Source organism: Pituophis catenifer, unplaced genomic scaffold, assembly GCF_029215685.1.
Source record: "Pituophis catenifer annectens isolate HBS135680 unplaced genomic scaffold, rPitCat1.0.hap2 SCAF_7, whole genome shotgun sequence".
Classification (NCBI taxonomy): domain Eukaryota; kingdom Metazoa; phylum Chordata; class Lepidosauria; order Squamata; family Colubridae; genus Pituophis; species Pituophis catenifer.
The window spans coordinates 49,137,369-49,162,158 of NW_027256887.1; the positions used below are offsets into that span (position 1 = coordinate 49,137,369).

Sequence of the window (24,790 nt, forward strand, 5' to 3'; positions counted from 1 at the left end):
AGCCTGGCTAAAGCATCTGCAGCATTTTCAAAGCTCAAAAGCTGTAGGCAGCAAGCTAATTTCATTCCCCACCACTACCTAACATTTCACTTTATCGAACTGGAAAGAGCCTGCAAATGATAGTGACTTTTAAAATGCCTTCCTAATTAAGGGACAAGGGACAATTTGGACAATATTTTTTACCTTAAGCTTCTGCACTGAAATGAACGTAGTGAGAAAAATCAATTTCATGATACTGTGGTATATTTTGGGAGTTCACATTCTGTTTTTAACCTTCAAAGGTAAGTCTTGGTTTTGTTTTTAAATTTAATATTGCTTAAAACACTTATAAATATGTTCTTTATTTATTTACAATTACTAATTGTAATTATACTATTAAAAAGAGGGTTCAAATATATTCTTTGGATTAAAAACAAGACCAGTGATGTCTACTAAAAATTACGTCCTATTGTGTCCAAAGGGTCTTACTAATAGATTGTATTCCACATGTGCTTCTCTTCACCATAGCAATTTTTTTCGTCATAGTAGGTAGAAAGTAGTTAACTGCAATGTGTTGGCATATTAGCATAAATGTTTAATTAGTAATAGCATTCTATGGATGATTTTGTCATTCTTATTTGTTTTGGTAGTTGAAAGAGTATTTAACAATCTCCTGTTTTGATTTTTTTTTTAAATTTTAATAACTAAACTCCAATAAAAGGCTGCCTTTAGAACTCAGATTATTAATATAGATTTCAGAAGAGTGTGAGAGAGAAAGAATGATTTTTCACTATTTTTATATAATAGAGTCTATCTGTGAATTACATCTCCTGAAAAGAACTGCAAGGTGAGTTTGAATTCCTGTTTGTTGATAACAACACATTCATGTTGGGGAATACAACACTGTACTAAGATTTAGAAATTTAAGAATTTTTAAAAAAATCTAAGCAAAGCTGTTTTAAACAACTTTTCAATAACTTCGGTGTTTTTCAAATCATGAACTGTCAGAGAAGGATTGCCTAAAGATGTTTGTATAATGTACACAGCAAATTTATAATTTCAGAAATCCTTATACGGCACACACTTTACAGTTGAAAGACCATGGTTTTGAGATACCCGCTTGGAAACTGAGAAATCCCCGTTAGGAAAAGTCTTAATTGTACTAGCATGTTTTGAGAAAATTTAGGCATTTTCTGTTAATCCTTATTTGATATGGATCCCAGAAATCAAGCACAGGATCCCTTAGCTGTTGCCTTAGATTCATCTATGTTTCTTAAACTTTTTTTCACTCAGGGCTGCTTTCCGCTTTTAAAAAATAATGGAAGACTCCCAAGAGCTTCTGTTTTTATGGGTTGTATTTATTTATAATTGCCATATTTAAAGGAAAATTGATGCATTTGCTGCTGTTACTGCTTTTCATGACTGATGGGATTTTAATATTGTATTATTTTTTAACATAGAATGGCAAATAACTTTGATTTTGCAGACCCGTGGGGGGTTCTAGGATCCCATTTTAACACTGCCTTAGGTCATGTAGGTCTAGTTTGGTATCATGGAAATGTGTTGAAATTGCAACTCCCAAAAATCCCAGGTCACAGAGGAAATGCAATACTATGATAAATGTATTGATGATAAAAACGGAGGGAGGGAGGGAAGGAAAAACTTTAGTATAAAATATTATAAAATCCAGCCAGATAATATGTTCAGTAGGTCTAAACAGTTAGGTTAAAAGAAGTAAATAGTGAAAATAAGTGGTTAATTTTCATAGCAAATCTTAAAAAAGGGATTTGCTGATAATTTATATATTAGAGAATGTGAACTTGAATATTTGGGCAGATTACCTATTTTCTTCTATAGCAATCCATAAAACAAATTTATATTTTTGTCAGCATTTTTATTATAATACCAACTGCACAAAAGCAAAATCAGTAAGATTATGCTTAGATTACTGATTCCCACCTTGCTCATATCTAATAAGAGCAACTTGATTTTAGATTTGAATCACTTATTGGATCGTTCAGATTATTTTTTTGTTGTGCTGGTCTCATTATTAATGTTATTATTAGCCCCATTATTACCCTGAAACCTATGCTTTCCTAAGACCAGGGGTGACAATTGTTCTAACATTAAGAACAGATAGGATTACATGTATTAAGCAATCTTGATTTATCATGAAAAGTTAAGCAGGGCTGGATCTAATTATTATTTTGATTGGAGATCACTAGGAAATGCAACCAATTAACATGGATAGTTGAAAATTATATCCTTGAGGGCTGTGGCCATTTTCATATTGTTGCTAAGAAAAGTAAGTGGAAGTGTTCACGAAGTCCTAAGTAACTAAAATTGACTCAAGGGAGTCTTTTATCTTTATCTTAGTGGTAGTTATAATACAGGTAGTCCAAAGGTGGGTTTCAGCAGGTTCTGACCAGTTCTGGAGAACCGGTAGTGGAAATTTTGAGTAGTTCGGAGAACTGGTAGTAAAAATTCTGACTGGTCCTGCCCCCATCTGCCTCCCAAGTCCCACCTGATCAGGAGGAAATTTTGCAGTAACCTTTCCCTGGAGTGGGGTGGGAATGGAGATTTTACAGTATCCTTCCCCTGCCATGCCCAACAAGCCACATCCACCAAGCCATGCCATGCCCACCAAGCTACACCCACAGAACCGGTAGTAAAAAATTTTGAAACCCACCACTGAGGTAGTCCTCAACTTACAACCTTACAACCATTCATTTAGTGAAGTTACAACAGCGCTGAAAAAAAGTAACTTTTGGCAATTTTTCATACTTATGATTGCAGCATTGCAATGGTCACATGATCAGAATTTTGACACTAGGCAACTGGCATGTATTTATGACAGTTGCATTATCCTGTTGTCATGTGATCATCATTTGATTACCTTCCCAGCCAGCTTTTGACAAGCGAAGTCTATGGGGGAAGCTAGATTCACTTAATGATTGCATGATTCACTTAATAGTGCAGTGATTCACAGTGCACTGTGTGGCAAAAATGTCATAAAATGGGGCACAGTTCATTTAATTGTCTTGCTCAGAAACTGAAATGTTGCGCTCAATTGTGGTTGTAAATTGAGTTCTAACTTTGAGGATTTTGTGGAAAGGAATTCCTACCAAATCATTGATGAGATAAAATTAGTTTGTTGCAAGTTACATATCTAGAGAACCAACTACAGAGAAAAATTGAATTACCGTAAGTTAATATATGCAAACTGGTGGTATGAGTTCTGAATGTGTCATGTACTTATAGCCCTGACAATAAAAATAATTTATTCAGCCAATGACCAGCAAAAATTCCCTCCACAAAAAGCACAGTACAGTCAAGTAGATGAGATAAATACTAGCATAACAATGTTAAAATAACATATAGAAATGTAACATAAACTCCTATAATGGTACATGAATTAGTTATGCAAGCGTAAATCTAAAATATTAAAGGCTATGAAGTAAAATATATATTGTCTAAAAACAAAATAGCTGGGATGCGTTAAATCTAAAGTGATCAATAAATCAGAATCAGAAATGATTATTTCCTAACTAGTTAAGCCTTATTTTCATTGTGGCAACACAGAATTTGGCTATTGTACAGGTGGTAGTTTCATAGATAGATATAGAAGATGGCTCACAGAGAGTGGAAATTTATATATTAGGGGCAGAATTAAAATGCTTAAAATGTAGTAGTACATGACCCTGAGTTTCAGTGAGCTAATGAATTTTAACATCACTGACTGTCATTCTGACCCATTGCCTTTTCTAGTTTTAATGAAACTATTCCATTTCCTTTTTTTATTTCTTTTCAATTATTAAATGTATCCAACTCTTACTGCTTTTTCTATGGCGAGTAGTATTTCTAACTATAATTAATGTCCATGAGCAAAAAATTGGTATCTCTTATACTTGTAAAAGAGGGGATGAAAAGGGAAACAAACTTGCACATTAACTGTTTCTTAAAAAAAAAAAAGCTTAGCTCAAGAAAGGTGTCTTTGATGAAGTGAGATAAATCAGAATGAAGCACCTCTCTCATGGGAGTCTTCACAACCTTTTATTATACAGGATTCTCTTTGTTTTCTTCCAGGAATGAATTTACTGTAGTTCCTCAAAAAGGAGATCTCTTAGCAGCTGAGGTAGGCTATACCTCAAAAGGAAGAAGAGAAAAGGCACATACACACACACACATTTGCCAACAAAGGGTGCTTGCTATTCCTACAATGAAGTCTTTGTAAAACAGAATGGAAATGTGAATATCACAGCAGGAAAGAGTGGAGTAGTTTTTCCATACTGTACCTATTTTCCTGCAATTCTCAAAATGCAAACCTATGTTTAACTATCCATTCATTCTTTGTAAATATATTATTATAATCACCCTAATGCACTAAGTGATGCACACATAAAATAGGGGAAAAAAGCATCTTTCATGTTATATTTCATGTATCTCTTTTGTGAAGGTAGACAAAAAGGAATTTCGTTGGTGCTTTGCAAAATGCATAATTGGGAAACTGTAGATGACCTCTCTTCTAGAGGCAATAGTTCTATTTCTTCCACAATAGATTCCCACAAACAAATATTATACTTGTGAAAAATCTTCTCGCTATTTAAGTGTCTCATTTAATCTGAAATACAGTGGATAGAAAAAAGTCTGCACACTCCTGTTAAAATGCCAGGTTTCTGAAATGTAAAAAAAATCAGACCAAGATTAATCACTTCAGAATTCTGTCCACCTTTAACATATAAGCTGTACAAGCTGGGGTGGAGGGGAATAACAATTAAAAAAATCTTACAGTAATGTGGTTGCATAAAGATGCACACCCTTAAACTAATACTTTGTTGAACCTCCCTTTGATTTTATGACTGCATTCAATCATTGGGGGTAGGAAACTATCAGCATGGTATAACTTGCCTTGGGGTCTTTGCTCACTTTTCGTTGCCAATAGATTTACAATTGGATTCAGCTGGAACCAATTTTGGATGTTCTAAAACTTTTATCTTCTTCTGGTGAATCCATTCTTTTGTTATTTGAAAGTAAACTCTGGGTTGTTGTTACGTTGAAAGATTAAATTCCTCTTCATCTTCGGCATTTGAGCAGGGGCCTGAAGCTTTTGTGCCAAAAGTGACTGATTGGTTGTTCATAATTCATAATTCCCTCCACCTTGGTTAAAGCCTCAGGTCCAGCTAAGAAAAGCAGCCCCAAAGCATAATGCTGCCATCACCATCACTGTGGGTATGGTGTAGTTCTGATGATGCCCAGTGTTGTTTTGGTACCAAGCATACTTTTTGGAATTATGGCCCCAAAGTTCAACCTTGGTCTCATCAAACCAGGACACATTCTTCCACATGCTTTTGTCATACCTGATGTAGGGTTTTGCAAAATATATCCAGGCTTGGATGTTTTTCTTTGAAGAAGAGGCTTCCATCTTACCACCCTACCCTGCATATGAATAATACATCATTTAGCATACAATTAGTACTTGCGAGAAATTCCTGCAGCTCCTTCAATGTTGCTGTAGGCCTCTTGGTAGCAGACCAGTTTTCTTCTCTTTTTTTTCATCAATTTTGGAGGAACATCCAGTTCTTCATAAACTTAAACTACTTACACATTTAAACTAACATGAGTTTGATTGCAGAAGGCTGCTCGGTCTTCATCTACAGAGGGTATAGAAAGTCCACACACCTCTGTTAAAAAATCAGGTTTTTGAGATGTAAAAAAATCAAACTTACAAAAAGAATTTACAATGCATCATAGGGATCTCATTGTTGGAAAGTATCAGTCTGGAGAAGGACACACAAAATTTCCAATGCATTGGCTGTACCATTGAACACAGTGAAGACAGTCATCAACAAGTGGAGAAAATATGCCATAACAATGACATTCTTCGTAATGTCACTGTTATGGCATATTTTCTCCACTTTGTAATGTCACTGTTTTCTCCACTAGTTGATGACTATCTTTACTGTGTTCCATAGTATAGCCAATGCCTTGGACATTTTGTGTGTCCTTCTCCAGACTGATTACCTTCTAACAATGAGATCCCTTTGGTGACTTTGTAAGCTCTTTGCAGACGATGGCTTTTGCTGTAGGAAACAACAGACTTTTCAGAATAAATGTCAGAGAAATCCTATCAGTACAACTGAACTTCATAATCACATCCCTACTTGTAACAGGGTATGAACAGTTGTGCAACCATTATTTTTGTTTTTGTTTTATTTTTTCCTCACTAAACAATTTCAGTTGGTTTGTTTTTCAGTTGACTTGTGCTGCTTATATATTTAAGGTAGAAAAAAATTCTGAAATGATTTATCTTAGTCTGATTTTTTTACATCTCAAAAACCTGTCATTTTAACAGGGGTGTGTGGACTTTCTATACCCACTGTAGATGAAGACCAAGCAGCCTTCTAAAATCAAATTCATATTATCTTAAATGTGCAAATAATTTAATCTTCATCTACTTTATCTTTTAGATGAGAGAGACAGGCAAAACATTTAGGTCAGCCTTCATAGCGGGACCAACCCACATAATATTGCGTCCTTATTCCACATTCAGTTAGAGTAAGTAACGTTCCTTCAGCAATGGTGGTTGATACTTTCACAGTGGTAGTGGGGTTGTTTTTTCCATCCAAGAAAAGAGTGGGAAACAAGCTTAGAACATGAAGGACAGGTTATGAAACACCCATAGCTTTGTCCATTCACAACTTGCTCTTTCCCAGGACCTGTTGCCTGCAATGAGGGCTTTATTTTGCTGTCAAGGCAGGTTATGTTGCAAGAGACTGTTTACTCAACTAAGTGGAGATGCTGACTGAGTTTATAGTGCAATAAATTATATCATGGTTTACTTGTTTTGGACATAGCATTTTGTGCAAACTGTGGTTTATGCAAAAAGCAGAAGTTGTGACTCAGAAATATTTAGTCAATGTAGTTAAAATACAAGAAACATCACTGAAATTTCAGTAATACGGCAAATTTCAGAAGCCACACCATACACATAACACTACATTTTAATCTATATTTCAACTGTGGAACAACATTTCATTTTCAATATAAGAATCATGTATCTTTTAAATGCCTTCACTTTGGTGATGTTCAGCATTGGTAAGTCTCTTATATTTTCCTAATATTGAATAAAATTATCTCTGAATTCACTGTTAACTAACCAAAAGCTTTGAGCTTCTCCTGAGAACAATCTTTATATAAACTTAAAGCAATTAATTTTTTAAAAATAAATTGTAATTTATGTAATTTTAAGTTTTGCTGATTTATTTTTGGTTTGGATACTCATGAGAGATTTGTTTGTTTTTCTCCCTTCCTCTCATAGACAACTGTTGTTTCATCAGATCTTCATGATGTATTTTCTCAGGATCAGAATTCATCAAGAGGTCAGTAACGTTATAACCCAGCTAACTATAATTAAATATATTTGTATCATTGCCATGTTTTTTTTTTCAGAGCTGTTAATGTAAACATCTGACAAGTTTACTGTTTTAATAGTTGGAAGAAGACTGCAAAAATAAATGGGTTAGATCAAATCCAGTTTCAAACCAGATGGAAAGAATAAGGTAGCTTCCTTCCATTCCACATACTTACAATAAATCAACTGGAGCAGATTTTTTCTTTAGCATGACAAGAAACAACGTGACTCTATAATTGGGGCCCAGGTCTATTTCCTAGTGAGTATTTATTTGCTTATGGGTTAAGAAATTAAAAAAAACCAGTCACTGACTTGTATTCCAAGGCAGAAGATAAACAGGCAGTATAATAAAATGCAATATTTATCATTCCATTAAACGGGGTGAGTGGATGAAAACTGATTTTTTTCACAAACTCATCAACCAGTTCTGTTACTTTCTGTTCCCAATTATATCTGTCTGCTGTGATAAAGCCAATTTTCTTTATTGCATCTTTGCTGATTATTCCAAATTGCTGGCTTAGACATTTCATTCACAAATTTATACACAGCTGCATGATGCGTATGGGATAATATTTTTTATCTTTGGATGAAAAATGCTTTCAGAAAATTCATTTCTGAGGGAACTTTCCCAGGTGTTAAAAAAAGGAACTAAATATGTGTTTCACCTAAATTTGCGAGAAAGAATTAATTTATGAATTGTGGATTTTTGCAGAAATAACTTTTTAAGAAGAGAGAACCCACTTGAACAGCTTATATGAAGGAGAATAAACTTAACAGAAAGCTATCTGTAAGATGATGTATATTTATTTTGGGCAATCTTTCTCAACCCATCTTGGATATGCAGTTCTGGATATGCAGAACTGAAACAGGTCTGGGAGGTACCAGGGCCTGTTTAAGAAGTTCCTCTAATCTGAGCAGTAATTGACACCTGTCTGTTTTTTTATGCAGCTTCTTGTTCTCAAGATTGTCTTAATGGAGCAGTTTGCACAAAGACGGGAGTTTGTGACTGTGAGACATTTCAGGCACAGGGGCAGCGCTGCCAAATCAGTAAGTTCCAGGAGAAGGTGTGATGCACTTTTATTGTAGGTATATTGCAAAAATGATTTAATCTCGTATTTTAATAATTCAAGCTAACATTTTGCAAAGATATAAGTACTGCTAAGCCTAAATGTAATTTGTAATTGTTGTTCTGTTGTTGTTCTGACATTCTTTTAACTGGTTAAGACTGCTAGGATTTTTTTTAAAAAAGATATTTAAAGTGGGCTTTAAGTGTTTGCAGTTAGCTAAATTGATGTCAGCTCTTCAAGGTAGCCCAACTCAAGAAACAGAGATTGAAGGAACCAATGGAACTCTATTTTATTGTGTAAGATATAATTATTACAAAATCTTGAAAGTCTGCCAGTTTCCTTCTGTCCTGTCTAATGCCACACAGAATCAAGGTGGGGTTGCTTTAAGTCTCTTAAAGTATGCTTACTACTTTCCCAGGGCTGAGTTTTCATTTACAGACTCTTTCATGAGTTAATGGCTCTCACATTCCTTCCCCAACATTATCTCATTCCCACCCACCCCAAACCTTTTTAACTGAACAGTTGCACAATATGAATCTCTGAGGCTGTGTGCAGCATAAAAGTCTTGAATTCAATCCCCAAAGATTTGCCATTTGAACAATTATTATTCTGTTTTAATAGAACTGGGAAATTATCGCAGGCAAGTATTAAAGAATATGATATGGATCTTTACATTTCAGTTATGGTCCCCAATCATTTTGGGAGATGCCCAGCCAGCACACAATTCAGAAGACAAAAGTTATCCTTGTCTTGGAAAATTTTATACAGCATTCTACTAATACACCTAAGCAATCATATTCAAAATATTTATGATTCCCATTCCTTCATCCTTAGACTCCAAGATTAGGTACATATAAAAGTATAATATTGCATTCGCTACCTTATAGCTTCATCATTTTTATTAGCAGATGCATCCATAGAGGGGTGAAAATTGCTTGTGATGCAAGCCTGGTCCCTTATTTGTATTGTGATGTGACAGTCACACACAAGACAGAAGAGTTTGTGGTGCCATGGTACTACAGTTTGTGGTGACATCCTTTCATATTATTTAACTCTTTTGCAATAATCTTGCAAAAGCCGCTGCTTAGAATATAATTCCAATTTTTATTCTGGAAAAGTCCAATTTGCATAGATAATCTTCACTATTTTTTCATGCACCAGTGTTTTCATGTCCTTGCAACATCCTGAACAAGGAAGATGAAAAGATGCCAGCTCTTTTGAGAAAGACAGCTACTGCAGGAAATATTCAGGAAGTAAATCTAGTTATAATATTATCTAGTTATACTTTAGTTTGTCTTCAGAGCATATATTATCAAATTTCCTTACTTTATTTTTATTTGTTTACATTTCCATCCTTAGGTTCTTTTTAAACATCTGATTATATTGTGATGTTTCAGGTGTTTTGTTTTTTTTACAACATAATGTGATGAATATCTTTGCAATGAGTAACACTCATCTGAAATTAATGCTCCTGGCTTGCAAACAAGTATGTTTGTTTTCTTTAGTTCCAAATACTGGCAAAGACAGAGGTGGGATTTGCAAATCATGGGGGCAATACCACTTTGAAACATTTGATGGCATCTACTACTACTTCCCAGGAAACTGCTCATATATTTTTGTGAAAGATTGCAGTGATCCAGAACCTCAGTACACTGTGTGGGTAAGACTTGAAATTGGGTCAAGAGAGACCTGAAAACAGCCTGCTGTTTTCTCTCAGTTATGTAAGAGATTCTTCTGTACTGTGTAACTAAACTGATTTAGATTATGGTATGGAAAGAGAAAGAACTATTTTCATTCTGTGGTTTACTTATTATTCTGTGGTTCAGTTTGTGGATTCATGATTCCATTCATAGAGCAATTAACAATAATTTGGTTCTGAGGTCGAAAAGGGTTCCGGGCAGTCAATATAAAAGGATAGGAAAACCAGGAAGTGATAAGTATACCCTAATTACATTAGTCAATATTGTTTCTAATATTATAGAAATATTTTGTTCATTTTCAATAATCCCTAGAAATTGGTCTGAATTCTTATACATGTTTCATTTTTTAACTTTCATATGGATTTGACAGGATTTTGTTACTGCTGGACCTAATTTTAAATACATTAAGTAGAAGGTGGGGATTTAGTAGTCTGTATCTATCTAGTAGATTGGAAAGATAGGTGTAATATCTATAAGGTTTTCAATCACACATTTTTTTTTTTACAAGGAAAGGTATCAGAAAATTTCCTCACTGATGGGAGCAAAAATCCATTCAGATATTGTCTAATAGAGGAAAATGCCAATTAGTTGAATGTACTATTCTAAATCGAACAATTTCATTCAGCATTTTTTTTTATCATTTAAATTCAGCATTATTAGTATTTTTAAAATGTTAATATATTCTCTATTGTCATATAATATTGTATGTGAAATTAATAAAAAATGAGATTAGAATCAGCATTATATCAAATAATGATCAAGGAATTTTGAAGTTTTGAAATAAAAAAGCACTCTGATATTTAAAAACTTCAGATTAATGATAATAATACTATTTTGATATCCCTTGTGTTGTTGGTGTAAGGGTGTGGTTTATCAGACTGATTAGCAAGGACAAAAGTAAAACCCATCCTAAACCCATGTTTGCTATACAAAATTTTTTAAGGTTGCATTAAGGCTGCATGTAAAAGTATTATTGAATAACTGTTTTAGGTTGGCAGCAAATTTAACCATGTTCTAGTTAGTATCTGTCTATCTCACCATCTGTCAATGATCAATCAATGATCAATCAATCATCAATTATCTATCATCATCTAATATCATCTAACATCTAACATCATGAGCTGTGGTGGCACAGTGGTTAGAGTGCAGTAGTGCAGGCTACTTCTACTGACTGCCGGCTGCCTGCAATTTGGCAGTTCAAATCTCACCAGGCTCAAGGTTGACTTAGCCTTCCATCCTTTAATGAAGGTAAAATGAGGACCCAGATTGATGGGGGCAATATGCTGACTCTGTAAATTGTTTAGAGAGGGCTGTAAAGCACTGTAAAGCAGTATATAAGTCTAAGTGCTTATTAGCACTGTTATTGCTATCATCTAACATATGTCACAACATTTGATACTTTCATATCTCCACAAAAATACACATACATAACAAACACCCAATTGGTTAAACTGATATGGGGTGGATAATTTTATTAGGTGATTCAGGATGAATACACAGGACAAAGATATTTTGGTTAGCAGAGATAAACTTTTAAATAAAAGTGTTAACCCAAGCAGTTAAACTTGGCACCTTGAGTTGGGCCTGTAAACCCATTGGTAATCAGTGGAGAAACCTCAATATAGGTGTTACACTTCTAAAACTATTTTTATGAAGATTGCATATGATCTGATAGTGGAAAATGTATCCACCATGTATTATTCATGTTAACATGCATACAGTTTTTCTTTAGAGACATGTACACTAAATATGCTATTGAAAAATTGCTCCAAATATTTCAGTTTGTTTCTTTTGAAAAATAAGTTGTATAGTATGTAAAACTTAAATCATGTTCTTACGTTTTATGTATCTATTTCTTCTCTCTTTAAGATTAACAATAGCCCTCACTGTGCTGGTTCAGTATACTCTTGTTCACGGTCAATAAGCTTGTTCTTTTCAAATCAGGATGAAATACACATATCGGGACACACAGTTAGAAAGGGTAGAATCAGGTAAAAACAATTGAAAAGTTTTCTTACATTTCTTAAAATAAGTATTCATAGGAAAATAAGTATTCATAGGAAAATTATTAAATTATTTTTCTTATGGTGAAAGTTTGATGATAAAAATATTCAATTCTGGTTGACATGGAGTCACAAAACCTGGAATGGAATCTCTGTTTTTCCCTTTCTGTGTCACTAGCAAGATTGTGGGAATTTATACCCAACCAGCTAAGGAAGGGAATCTCACTGATGCTAGTTGAATATCATTGATATAACATTGTTACATTACAAATGTTAATATTTGTATTATGAAAAAATAAAAATGGATTCAAATAAAAAAAAATTAAATGCACTTGTTATAAATTGCATTTTATGTATAAAAAGATAATTTCAATATTATATTACTATTATATATTTTTTTAAAAAAGAAACAGTATTTTTATTGGTAAAATATAGCATGATTATAGCTAGCTGAATTTATTTTATTTTTCAGGTTGTCTTTGCCCCAAACAATTGGAAATATTTTCATTGAGAAATTAGCAAATTATATTTTGGTGAAAACTACATTTGGCTTTTCCTTAGCTTGGGATGGAAACTCTGGGATTTACATTAAATTGACAGAAGAACACAAGGGAAAAACATGTGGTCTCTGTGGAAATTATAATAACAACACATCGGATGATCTCGTATTACAAAGTAGTAAGCAAATAACCCATGCTAAAATATATGATGATAAACCCAACCCACTTCCTTGCATTCTACTTATTTGTAAATGTCATCAGAGAATATTACTAGGCTATTGAATCTGTTGTGGATGGTAATTGCATACTTTTCGCAAGTCGTGGGGTGAAAACCATATATCACTGAACAGTGATATAATGTATTCAAGATTCATAACATCATTATCATTCTTATGACTTTATTTAATCAGTGGTGTTATCTGCCTATTGCACATAAGGACTGATTTTGAAATGGCATACACTGCTTAAGACTATTAAAATGAATTTGTGGGTATGGCAAAATTCAAACTGGGCATTTCTTAGCTGGTCTTGCCCACCATTAATAAGGTATATTTGTATCAACTATTGTTGTTATAACTCCATGTCAAGGCTCAAATTGATGTGATGGCAGATGCACTATGTTATCTATTTTAAAGGAATTCTACAATAACATGCATATTTTACAATCTAGGGATACATCATTTGAATAATTACACTTTGAATATCCTATTATATACGCTGGACTATATATAAAATTTATGTTTTTAAATAGGTGACTATAAAGAAGATGTAGCTAAATTTGCTAACAGCTGGGCTGTACAAATCCCAGATGATGCAACCTGTGTAGCTATTGCATCTAGTTTTCCTAGTCCTTGCAACATTGATACAGAATCTTATGAGGTAAGTTTAGGTTGCAATTTTCATATAATATATATATATATATATATATATATATATATATATATATATATATATATATATATATATATATATATATATGTTTTTCTTCTAGCCAGGTTTTCCCTACGTAGCCAAGGTTTTTTTGGTAGCTCCAGCTCAGTAGAATCTCATCTACTCGGTTCTGGGCTTTTTTCTTTTCTAACACCTAGCAAGCTCTCACTGCTAGGTGGGAGACCTAAATAGATCCATTTCTAGCTCGTTAGCTGTCATCAGTAGGCCACACCCATATCCTCCCTGTAAAGGCACAGTATCAATTTTCTTACTTCTTCGTAGGGTTTATGTGTGTTTTTCTTCTAGCCAGGTTTTCCCTACGTAGCCAAGGTTTTTTTGGTAGCTCCAGCTCAGTAGAATCTCATCTACTCGGTTCTGGGCTTTTTTCTTTTCTAACACCTGCAAGCTCTCACTGCTAGGTGGGAGACCTAAATAGATCCATTCATATATATATATATTATGGGCGTTGATCTCAAGAGCCACAAGTAGAAGAAAGCAAGTTTTCTCTTCTCTTCCCTTGAAAAACTTACTTGGAAGGTTGGAGGGACTGTCTTTGATTTGTGATGAGGACTGACTCCCTAGAGTCGGAAGTATCTCACAGAACATCTTCCATTATGTTTCAACGATGTACACAGGATAGTTCAGGTTATATCTCTACAATAAGCACAACTGATGTAATAAAAAGTGTATTGGCTTTTCAAAAGAGTTATTAGGCTAGGTTTATAAATAAAATATCCTTGGGTGGGAGGAAATAATTTGCATGTTTAAACTCCCCTTTTACGACCCTGTAATCCCTTAATTTGGGATAGAGTTGGGGCGATTGGATGGAGCTAAGCATTTACTGGCCAGATGCCCTTCCTGACACCATGCAGAATTTGCAGCAGATATGTTTTCTTTGCACCATAGGAGACAAGTATCTGCCACTACCTAGGATTGAACTCTCAACCTTCTAAATGGAAGGAGAGAATTTTCACAACTATGTCACCACGCCACTCAAATTTTTTTGCATGTTTAATTTTATATATAGGTAGATATGTATGTATATATATCTCAATACCATTTTCATTCTACATTTAGAGTATCTACTTCAAGTGCCAAATACTCCTGCAGTTTCCTTTTCTAAGTTGTCATCAGAGCATAGATCCTTATCCATACATTTCCAGCTGTATGAATGACTTATGTAGGTAAGCTAGTATACTTTTTTATTTTGTTTTGCAGGCCTATTAGCCATCATTATTGTTACCTTGCCTTTCTCCACTCTAACACAGTGGGACACTGTGTTATGTAATGTCTCTTAACTACAGTAAAAGAGAAATAAATGTCCTCTTGACTTGCAACAGAATAGCCGGAAATGAATTGCTTCCAAAGTATCCCTAGTTTAATGCTAGTTTAATCTTTTCTTTCTTCCTCCCTACCCGGATATCATAGTTCTCCCTCCTCCAATTTTTTTCCAAATGATATTCATCCGTGGGGAAAGTAAGCTGATAAAATATCTATTGTGGCAACTGTGATACAAAGTCCTCCCTTTTGTGTGCAACTCATGATGCAAAAGGGCAGAGCTTGTATTGCCATGTGTCAAGCAACAATGCACATTGAATCTTTTTGGTATCCTTATGATTCAGAATTGATGCCTGTGTCTCAATAACTTGTGGGTTAGATTTGATTGTGAGAAATGACTGGTTCAGAGTTATATTCACAATACAGTAGAACCTCTGGTCACGGCCATAATTCGTTTCATAACTTTGGTCCCAAACCAATTTGGCCATGACCTGAACCTAATTTTGGAAATTTGATGCTTACAAAAAAATGGCATGGAAGGGGAAATCGGCTGCAAAAATTTTTTTGTGAATTTTTTGGTCGGAATCCGATTTGGTCGTGGTCAGAAGCATTCATGACCAGAGGTTCTACTGTACAAGGAAAAATCAATGAGTGGTTTTGTAAATCAGATATTGAAAAAATGTGGACTGAAAGGTAATAGTCTCCTTTCTTGCTTAAGAAGTTTCCAAAGGCCAAATTTCAGAGAGGAACTATATTTCCTGGTGGATTTCCTAGGTGGATTTTAATTAATAAGTTTATTTTCTGTGCTGCCACTTACCTAAACAGAATCAATACTCATTTTTCTGAAACATTTAATGAATGTTAATGAATATAGACAATAACAATGTTTGTTAATTCTGCAGTTTAATTAACATTAGTTAATTAATATTAATTATTTTTTATTATTAAAAAGAATTATTGCTGTTTGATTTAATAAAGGAAATAGCATGTAATAATGAATTATATTGATTCACCATTTCTTATGATACACATTTAATTTGATATATATTGTAAGAAAGTTGTTCAGTGCAAAATAGCATACCCATTCTTGACATGATGATAGTATCATGAGATATTACTAAATTGTACATTGTGCAATATTACACCACAAGTTAAATTATTGGAAGCTATTAATTCTGGTGATAAAAGGTTAAAAAAAATTATCATCATTGGCTTTTATCCTAAACTCTTTTCCAAGAAAGTTCTATTTGTGGTCTTCCCACTTAAGGAAATCTCTATAACCATTGAAACATAGTAATAGAACACAATACAGGGAACTTCAGTTACAAGGATAATACAAGATCTTGAAGCTTTCATTACGATCTGATCTATTACCAAAAAACAAATTGGTTTTAAGGTCAGTTTTTTAAAAATGTTATTGCCTTTTCAAATAATTTCTATTCCTAAGAATTCCTAAAAATGTACCGTAAGGGTGTCAAACTCAAGGCCCGCGGGCTGGATTCAGCCTGCAATGTGGTCGGATCCAGCCTGCGGGGCAGTCCTGGAAAGTGGAAGGGGCCAGCCCACATTGCTTTGGCCTGGTCTACCCAGCGCGAAGAGGAAATATTGGGCCAGTTTGGCTTCGGCCCAGTCTACCCAATGCAAAGCAGAAACATTCCAGAAGTTTGGAGAGTGGCGTCAAACTGTCCATGCCCACCCAACTGGCCACACTCACCCAGTCGGCCATGCCCAGTGAGTGGCATCAAGATGGCCACGCCTACCCAGTCGGCCACGCCTGCCCTGCCCCCCTCCCCAGGTCAACCACAGCCCTGATGCAGCCATCAATGAAATTGAGTTTGTACCCCTGATGTACCGTAACTAACCAAAAGTTTCATTTTGCTGTTTCAGAAAGGATGATGATGAAACCTATTGCCGAGCAGTAACAGAATATGCTCGCTCATGTTCACATGCAGGCTATCCTATTAGAGATTGGAAAGATGATTTTCCAGCCTGTAGTAAGTATATTTTAATACTTTGATCAATCAAAAATCAGTTTCATGATGTTAAACAAAAGCAAAAAAATGTTTATTTGATATATTAGATCACTGGAATGTAATGGGTAGCATATTGCAACTGTTCTGCAAGAGAATGGAACCATTTTAATCAACATGTTTTAGAATTTGGCTTCATAGCCAGAACATTTCAGGGTATGAAAACGATCCAGGATCATGTTAAATAGGCTATATAAAGTCAACAGCATTTAAATTTTTTAAAATAGTTTTATATAACTCTTCATAATAAGTCTCGGAATGATTTACTGTAAATTTCAGGGTGTCTTTTTTGTGCACCATTATTTTTAATTATAAAATGTACATTTCTCCATCTTAATATTCATCTTACCAAGAATTAATATATAGGTCCTTTATTCTCATTTTCAACATTTTAAAGAGAAAATAATACATATTTTTTCTCATTAAAGTGAAGTATACTGCAGTGTAATCATTCTTGCCTAACTTATTATTTTAGCTGACAATTGTGAAGATACTTTTATCCATCGGGATTGTATTAGTTGTTGTCCACCAACCTGTACTTTTGAGAAAGACTGTCTAGGTAGTAACCTCCATTGCTTAGATGGATGCTATTGCCCAGATGGTAAGTGAACTTTTATCAGCTGAATTATTTTAATAATAAAGTTTCTGTCTATTAAAGAACTATTTGTCTTGCATCTTTAGAATTTTCCATAACTTTTAAGGAATTAAATTTTTATTAAATGTGATTGTCCTTAAAACATTGCTAATAAATAAGAAATGAACTAAAATATAGACCATTATATTCTTTTCTTAGTTTAAATTTCCAGACCTCCTCTTTCAATCAGTCTCTGCAAGAGATTATTGTATTATTAGTAAGGTCACTAGTTCATCTCATTTAGATTTAAAGAAATATCCACTGACAATATCAGATGTAGATTGAGTAATCCATTACATAATTATTTTAACTTCACTCTGAGGCATACTTTGTACATATTTAACAAGAACTATCTTACATATTGTGATCTCTTTATATTTTTACTACCTTTTTTTTTTTTTTTTTTACAAACCAGGCCTTATAATGGACAATGGAACTTGTATTTCTGCATCAGATTGCCCATGTGTTTATCATGGGACAGCTTTCCCTGTAGGTTCAACAATTGAACAAGAATGTAGTAACTGGTATGTAATTTGTGTGTCTTGTCAATTGTTGCTCTGTTTTATGAAGACCCACAGTTTCCGCTAAAATCAGACACAACTTTATTGAGTTTGACATAAATAAAAGGTTGACCTGGTGGTAGAAGAAACCTTAAGCACACTAAGGGATGAATCATTCTTATCGGCTCCTTTGCCACCTGGTTACAGGTGAACATGTAGACCTCTAAACTGGGCTGAGTTCCAGCACCAGCTTATGGTGAGCTTCACTCCTTCACCCATTTTGTACAATATAATTCCTTTTTAATTACTGTGGATCCATCCTATCACATTACACTTTATAGCTTTAGTACCCACATTAAAATTGCAACCAGGTAGGCTAGTCAGACAAAAGATTATCAGATGACTCCAGTTTCTACCCTTCAGCTAGAGACTCATATCATATCATAGCAACTGAACTGATTGAATGAGGGTTGGCAATATATAGTGGCAGCCAAGAAGGAATTGGCTGGTGTTCTTGATGAACATACATATCTCAGATGAGGATCAAAGAGGGAACTGCTTCCAGGATTGCTCATAGATTTGTCTTCTCGGAATTAAAGCATGCAGATCCCATTCTGCACTGATTATTCAAGTACTAGGAGACAAAGTGAACCCACATAGCCTGGTCGGTTCTGTGTGTGAAAAAATAACAACAAAAGGATATTAACTCCTTCTTTTATAGTTACTTTTATGTACTATATAACAAAAGGGGTATTATATAGGTTTGTGTTATGTACAAATTTCAGTGCTCAATCTTATCCCCAAATATATTTTTAATTTCTTATTTTAAATTTTAGCATTTGTATGGGTGGTGCTTGGAACTGCACTGAACATGATTGCCCAGGTAATTTTTTCTTATATAGATAATTGTGTGTGTATATATATGTGTGTGTGTGTGTGTGTGTGTGTGTGTATGTGTGTGAGAGAGTTGAATTCTAGCTAAAATGTACATGTTGAGCTTGCATCCTCCATAGTGCAAGTCAATGATTTGAAAACATTATGCTATTAGTTTTAATGATGGTAATCTTGAGATTGAATGTTGTTAACTATTGGACAGCACATACAGTCACAATAAATATATAAATGGCACATTGACTCAGAATTCAATTCAGTTGTCTAAATCCTTAAATTTCCTTACTTCAAAAATAAGATATTTTAGCTACAAAATGTAACTAAAGTACTTTTTCAGAAAAAAAGTAAGCTGTTATATGATTTGATTACAATGCATCCTAGTATAATAGTATTATTATTCAAATCAATATAGAAAGCATGATAAACATTTCCATGTAACAACATACCAGACTCCACTGATTACTTCATGTTTATTGTGAATAATGTTTTAATCTTTGAGCAGTGGCTGGCTCTGTTGATTATATTTCAGTTTAGGTATAGCTTCTTTATTTTTTTTTTAATTAACCTGAAATCTTAAATATGTTTGTATATGTATATACCTTTATGTACCAAAAACACCTGAGAAGGTAAACTGCAAAATCAATTTAAAACATAAAATATCATAAATGAATTAATATTGTCCATCATTAAATACTTGTCCAAAAGGATTAATTTTGAAATCAAACAAGGAAAGTTTTACCAATTGATCAGTAATGAAAAAAAAAAAAAAACTGGAACAGATTTAGTAAAATCAGCTAAGCCAGGCCAAATCTATTCAAAGCAGGAAATTCTTTCGGATTACTTTAGTGAATGGAATAGGATATTATATAGAATTATAATTATATAATTATATAATCCCATATCATCCTAGAAGGAAAGTAGAATTATGAATCAATCAAGCCTAATTCATAAATTTTTGTTTTGAGTGTAGTAATCTCAATATCTGAAACTGAAAATCCAGATACTAGCTAGTACAAAGAAAGAAGCAAAGTGCAGTTAGTCCTCAATTTATGTCCATAATTTTCTTGAGACTAGAATTTTGGCTGCTAAACAATGTGATCATTCAATGAATCATCATTGGATCCAACCTCATTTTACAATATTTTTTACCACAGACATTAAATGAATCACACAGTTGTTAAGCAAATCCAGTTTCCCCAATTAATATTGTTTGTTGGAAACCAGCTGGGTAGGTCACAAACCATGATCATGTGACCACAGGATGTTGCCACAGGTTGTAAATGCTGTCCAGTTGCCAAGCATTTGAATTACACTCATGTGACTCCAGGCTCTGTACAATGGTTTTAATTTCGAAGAGAGGTTATAAATAACTTTTTTGAGGTCATTGTAACTTTGAACCATCATTAAATGAATGATGGTAAGTTGAGGTCTACTTGTAAATAAGCAAAAGTACATTTATTTTTCTAATTGCAATCTATAACTACTTGACTACATGGAAGACCTTGAAAGATGTTTAAGACGAAATATCTCCTTGGGTGACCTTGAAAATATAAGCAGGATCACTTCTGGTTAGTACTCAGACAAGAGATCATCTGGAAATCCCCAGATGTAGCCTGGACAAGGAACTCGAACTAACATTACAGGAGAAGACAATGTAAAAACAATTCTGATTTGTTAAAACCCTTTTCTTATAAGGACCTCTCCATGAAACCACCAGGAGACTTAAAGGCAGGGTGAAATTCAAAATTTTTCCCTACCAGTTCTGTGGGTGTTGCTTGGTGGGCGTGGCAGGGGAAGGATACTGCAAAATCCAGCCAGAAGTGGTATTTGCCAGTTCTCCGAACTACTCAAAATTTCCGCTACTGGTTCTCCAGAACCTGTTAGAACTTACTGAATTTCACCCCTGCTTAAAGGACTGTTCAACTCAAAGGGACATTATCTTTAACAATGAACTTCTATGAGCTCTGAATTGCAAATTACTTTTGAAATTCTCTTGAACTTTACCTTATGGCATGTCCTGGAATAGCTTTACTTAGTCATATTAAATAATGTTAAGAAAACAAAAGAAAATGCACATTGTATAATGAAGGTTAGAAGAGCAATACATTGTGGCAATGAAGGCACTTTATATTTGCTTTGGTTCTATGCAATACAGATATTAGAAACTGAATACAAATATTCAACATCTACATAAAATCACTGGGTGAGATCATCCCTGGTTTGCGGTTCAAGATTATGTAATTCTTTTTGGATTAATTCTTATTTAATTTCTTTTTACTAGTTTTTATGTAGCTATTAAGTTGTAATGTTGCCCTTTAGTTTATGTTATTCTTTTAGTTATGTTGCTCTCAGAGTTGGTTGGAGTCAAAGAAAACTGAAATCAAATAAATAAAAATAAAAAATAATACACTTTTTGTATTGATCAATCTTTACTTTAAGCTGAATGTTCAATTGTTGGTGAATCCCATTTCACAACTTTTGATGGTCGCCATTATACCTTTCTTGGGAGCTGTCAGTATATTTTGGTAAAAGGCACCGGGAAAGACAAATTCACACTCACTTTACAGAAAAGTCCCTGTGGACAGGTAAGTTAACAGTTTAATTAACATTTTGTGTTGATAAATAAATTCCTATATATCTAATTCAGAGAAAGCCAATAAATTACTTAAGAAGATTAGCAATAAAAAAAAAATCAGTATTTTTCATGATATTGAGTGTGTTGTATGATCTGAACCTGGATTTTGTTTCAACTGTAAGCACTGGCTTTGTAAAAGCAATTGTGCCTTTTACTGTGATTAAATCCACAGGGTTTTTCATTCACGCATGATTACACAAGCATCTACATATTTGGTTACAGTCTGACCAGGTGTGTTAGACAGATAAATGCTCTTGGTGACAGGTCTGAACAGCTTGGTATATTGCCAACCAGATAAGAGCATTTTGAAGCTGGCTGAGATATTTATTTGATATTTTATGTGCTCTTTTCTTGGAACAATAGATCTGGAAGCTCAAAGTATATAAAAATATTTTATCAAGCATTTAAAATGATGGTTGGTTAAATCTGGGATACGCTGAATGCGATGAAATACTTGAATTATTTTAAAATTATTTTAGTTGAGTAACTGAAGTTATTGCATTTCAAGAGGGAGAAAAAGTTAGCTGGATGCTTTTTAATTAATATGGTTATGTTTCAATAGTTTCAATTGTTTTAGTTGTTTGTTTTATTTATCTTTATTAGGTACATTTTATCTTTATTAGTTACATTTTGCATCTGTGATTTGCAACGTACGTTTTCATGAAGTGACTTTTTGTTTTAAGTAATAAATATACTTTTCTTTATAATTCTAAACTGAACTTTCTTTTAATCATATCAAAAGGTCTTTAAACTCTTATACTAGTGCTTTACACTAGCATTTAATTCACAATTTTGTCTTGAAAATCATCATGTCACTCTCTGTCACCTAGATCAACTTTTCCAAACTCTGAGGCCTGGGGAACTCTAGACCACCATAAGTCTCACACCAGCATAACTGTTAGCTATCACTTTTTAAGTATGATCTTATACTGTTCAATATTCCCAGCTAGGTTGGTTCATATACATTACAATCTTAAAGGCACTTCAAGATTAATCTAGTTTACAAAAATGTAGTAAGAATAAATTTTGGGGTGGGGGTGGGGAGAAAAGTAAAATAAAAATGGAATATTGATAAAAATGGAATCTAATACAGATTAACAACATTTGCTCTATATGTTCCTTTTCCCATAAGACTCAGCCCTCCTCTTCCTTTGGTTCATACAGAGCATTGATTATGACTGCATTCAATCTTTGACGCTAATTTTTGAAGATGACATAAGCAAGCAAGTGACTCTCATCCGGGGTGGTGAAGTACAGTATGATCCCTTCAGCCAGGGATTCACCCTAAACGGTAAGATACCATTTATTATTCATTAGTTAATTATCTTTATGTGCCTAAATTCCTTTTAATGTACTGTATTAAGCTGTTTCTGAGAAATAAATATATTAACATCTAGTTTGCCACCAGCCCCTTCTGCCAGGCTGCATTGGGCAAAATACAGAGTCCTCTTCCCCTTTTGCTGGAAATCAAACAAGCCCCATTGTTTTAAAATAAAAAGCAGAATATTATTGAGCCTGTGGACCACATTTGGAAAAAAGCACCTTTGTTCTCACAGCTTTTTTGTTCTCACACTTTTGTTCTCAGTAAACTTGGGAATTTTCAGGAGTCTGGATAAATGAAGTAGAGGAACTTTTTCTTTGGAAAATTGTTATTCAAATTAAAACAGCTAAAATGTTTAAATAGAATTGGGCAAGTCTAAAATTTTATTTCTATCCTTTGTCTTTGCTAAGTCTCATTTTCTTTCTCCCTCTCTATAAATTGGGGAATTGCATACATTTTAACTACCATTTTGTACTTCAGGTTGTATTCCAGACAATATATTTTCCTTTGCCAAATCTTCTCCTAATAAATAATATTAATTTGTAACACAGTCTTGTCTATTTATGGAGACTTAAGGGCAGATGACATTTCATTTTAGCAAAACTGCATGATCTGCCTGGAGGATCTGCATTTTCTTTCAGATGCAATTTCAGCTTACCAACTTTGTTTTTTCTTTTTAATGGGCTAAGCAGCTCTGTGTAATTCATCTTCTTTAACATTCACAGTTTGCATTTTTATTTTTGAAGTTAAAGATAGGTTTTACATTTTAGCTATTTTTAACATACTTTATTTTTTAAATGTCTTATGAGATTGGTTCTCTTATCCCCAAAAAGATTGAGGAACGGATGACTTTCCTAAATACCATGTTTCTTTGTTACATGGTGAGGAGTTTACACTATTGAAATTATTTCCATTTTTTAATCCTTCATGGCTTTTTAATAAACAGAAAGACTGTGATAGCTCTATCTTTCTTAAACATTAGGAATAAGGGTAAATGCCAGGTGGGGCCTTCCCTAGAAGGAACTACCAAGCCATTAGTCCAAGCATGGTGTGAAGACAGAGGATTTCAGGAGGATTCTCTAATGAATGCAGCTGTTTCCTGCAATATGGTCCTGAACATATTTTCATGAAAGGATATTAGATCAACATTATCATGCCCAATCTTATTATTATTATTATTATTATTATTATTATTATTATTATTATTAATTTATTTATTTAATTTGTATACTGCCCTACTCCCGAAGGACTCAGGGCGGTGAACAGCCAAATAAAATACATATAATACAAATGTTAAAAAAACCATTAAAATACAATTAAATAATTGGCCCGGAAAATGAAATTTAAAACACCCCAAATTCATAAGACAAATTTAAAATTGAAGAATTTTAAAAATTTTAAAAAAGTTTAAAAGAGAGGTTAGGCCAGGCCGGCCTGCTGGAAAAGAAATGTTTTGATGGCACGGCGGAAAGCGCGCAGGTCCAGGATCCTCCGTATCTCCGGGGGGGAGCTCATTCCAGATGGCGGGTGCCCCCACAGAGAAGGCTCTCCCGCCAGTTGACATTGTTTGGCTGATGGCACCCTGAGGAGCCCCTCTCTATGGGAGCGTACTGGTGAGAGGCTACTGGTGGCAGAAGGCGGTCTCGTAAATACCCCGGTCCTAAGCCATGGAGCGCTCTAAAGGTGGTAACCAAAATCTTGAAGCGCACCCGGAAGACCACCGGGAGCCAGTGCAGCTCGCGCAGGAGGGGGGTCTCATGAGAGCGCCCCGTCGCTCCCAAACCACCCACGCGGCCGCATTCTGGACCAGCTGGAGCCTCCGGGTGGTCCTCAAGGGGAGCCCCATGTAGAGAGCATTGCAGTAGCACAGGCGGGACTACTGCTTATGACCTATGTTGCTGTGGTTGTTAA

General features: G+C 34.3%; 1 protein-coding gene across 1 annotated transcript in view; it reads left to right on the plus strand.

The window, feature by feature from the left end:
• Positions 1-202: 202 nt before the first annotated feature.
• Positions 203-24,790, plus strand: part of OTOGL (otogelin like) — a 90,733-nt gene continuing 66,145 nt past the window's right edge. The window contains 15 exon segments of the mRNA XM_070947882.1: positions 203-281; positions 4,044-4,114; positions 7,298-7,358; positions 8,339-8,437; positions 9,963-10,117; positions 12,027-12,148; positions 12,633-12,838; positions 13,412-13,539; positions 14,668-14,774; positions 16,756-16,862; positions 17,374-17,499; positions 17,948-18,056; positions 18,869-18,915; positions 21,363-21,508; positions 22,723-22,849. Of these exon segments, the coding sequence (XP_070803983.1) occupies positions 203-281; positions 4,044-4,114; positions 7,298-7,358; positions 8,339-8,437; positions 9,963-10,117; positions 12,027-12,148; positions 12,633-12,838; positions 13,412-13,539; positions 14,668-14,774; positions 16,756-16,862; positions 17,374-17,499; positions 17,948-18,056; positions 18,869-18,915; positions 21,363-21,508; positions 22,723-22,849 (1,690 nt within the window).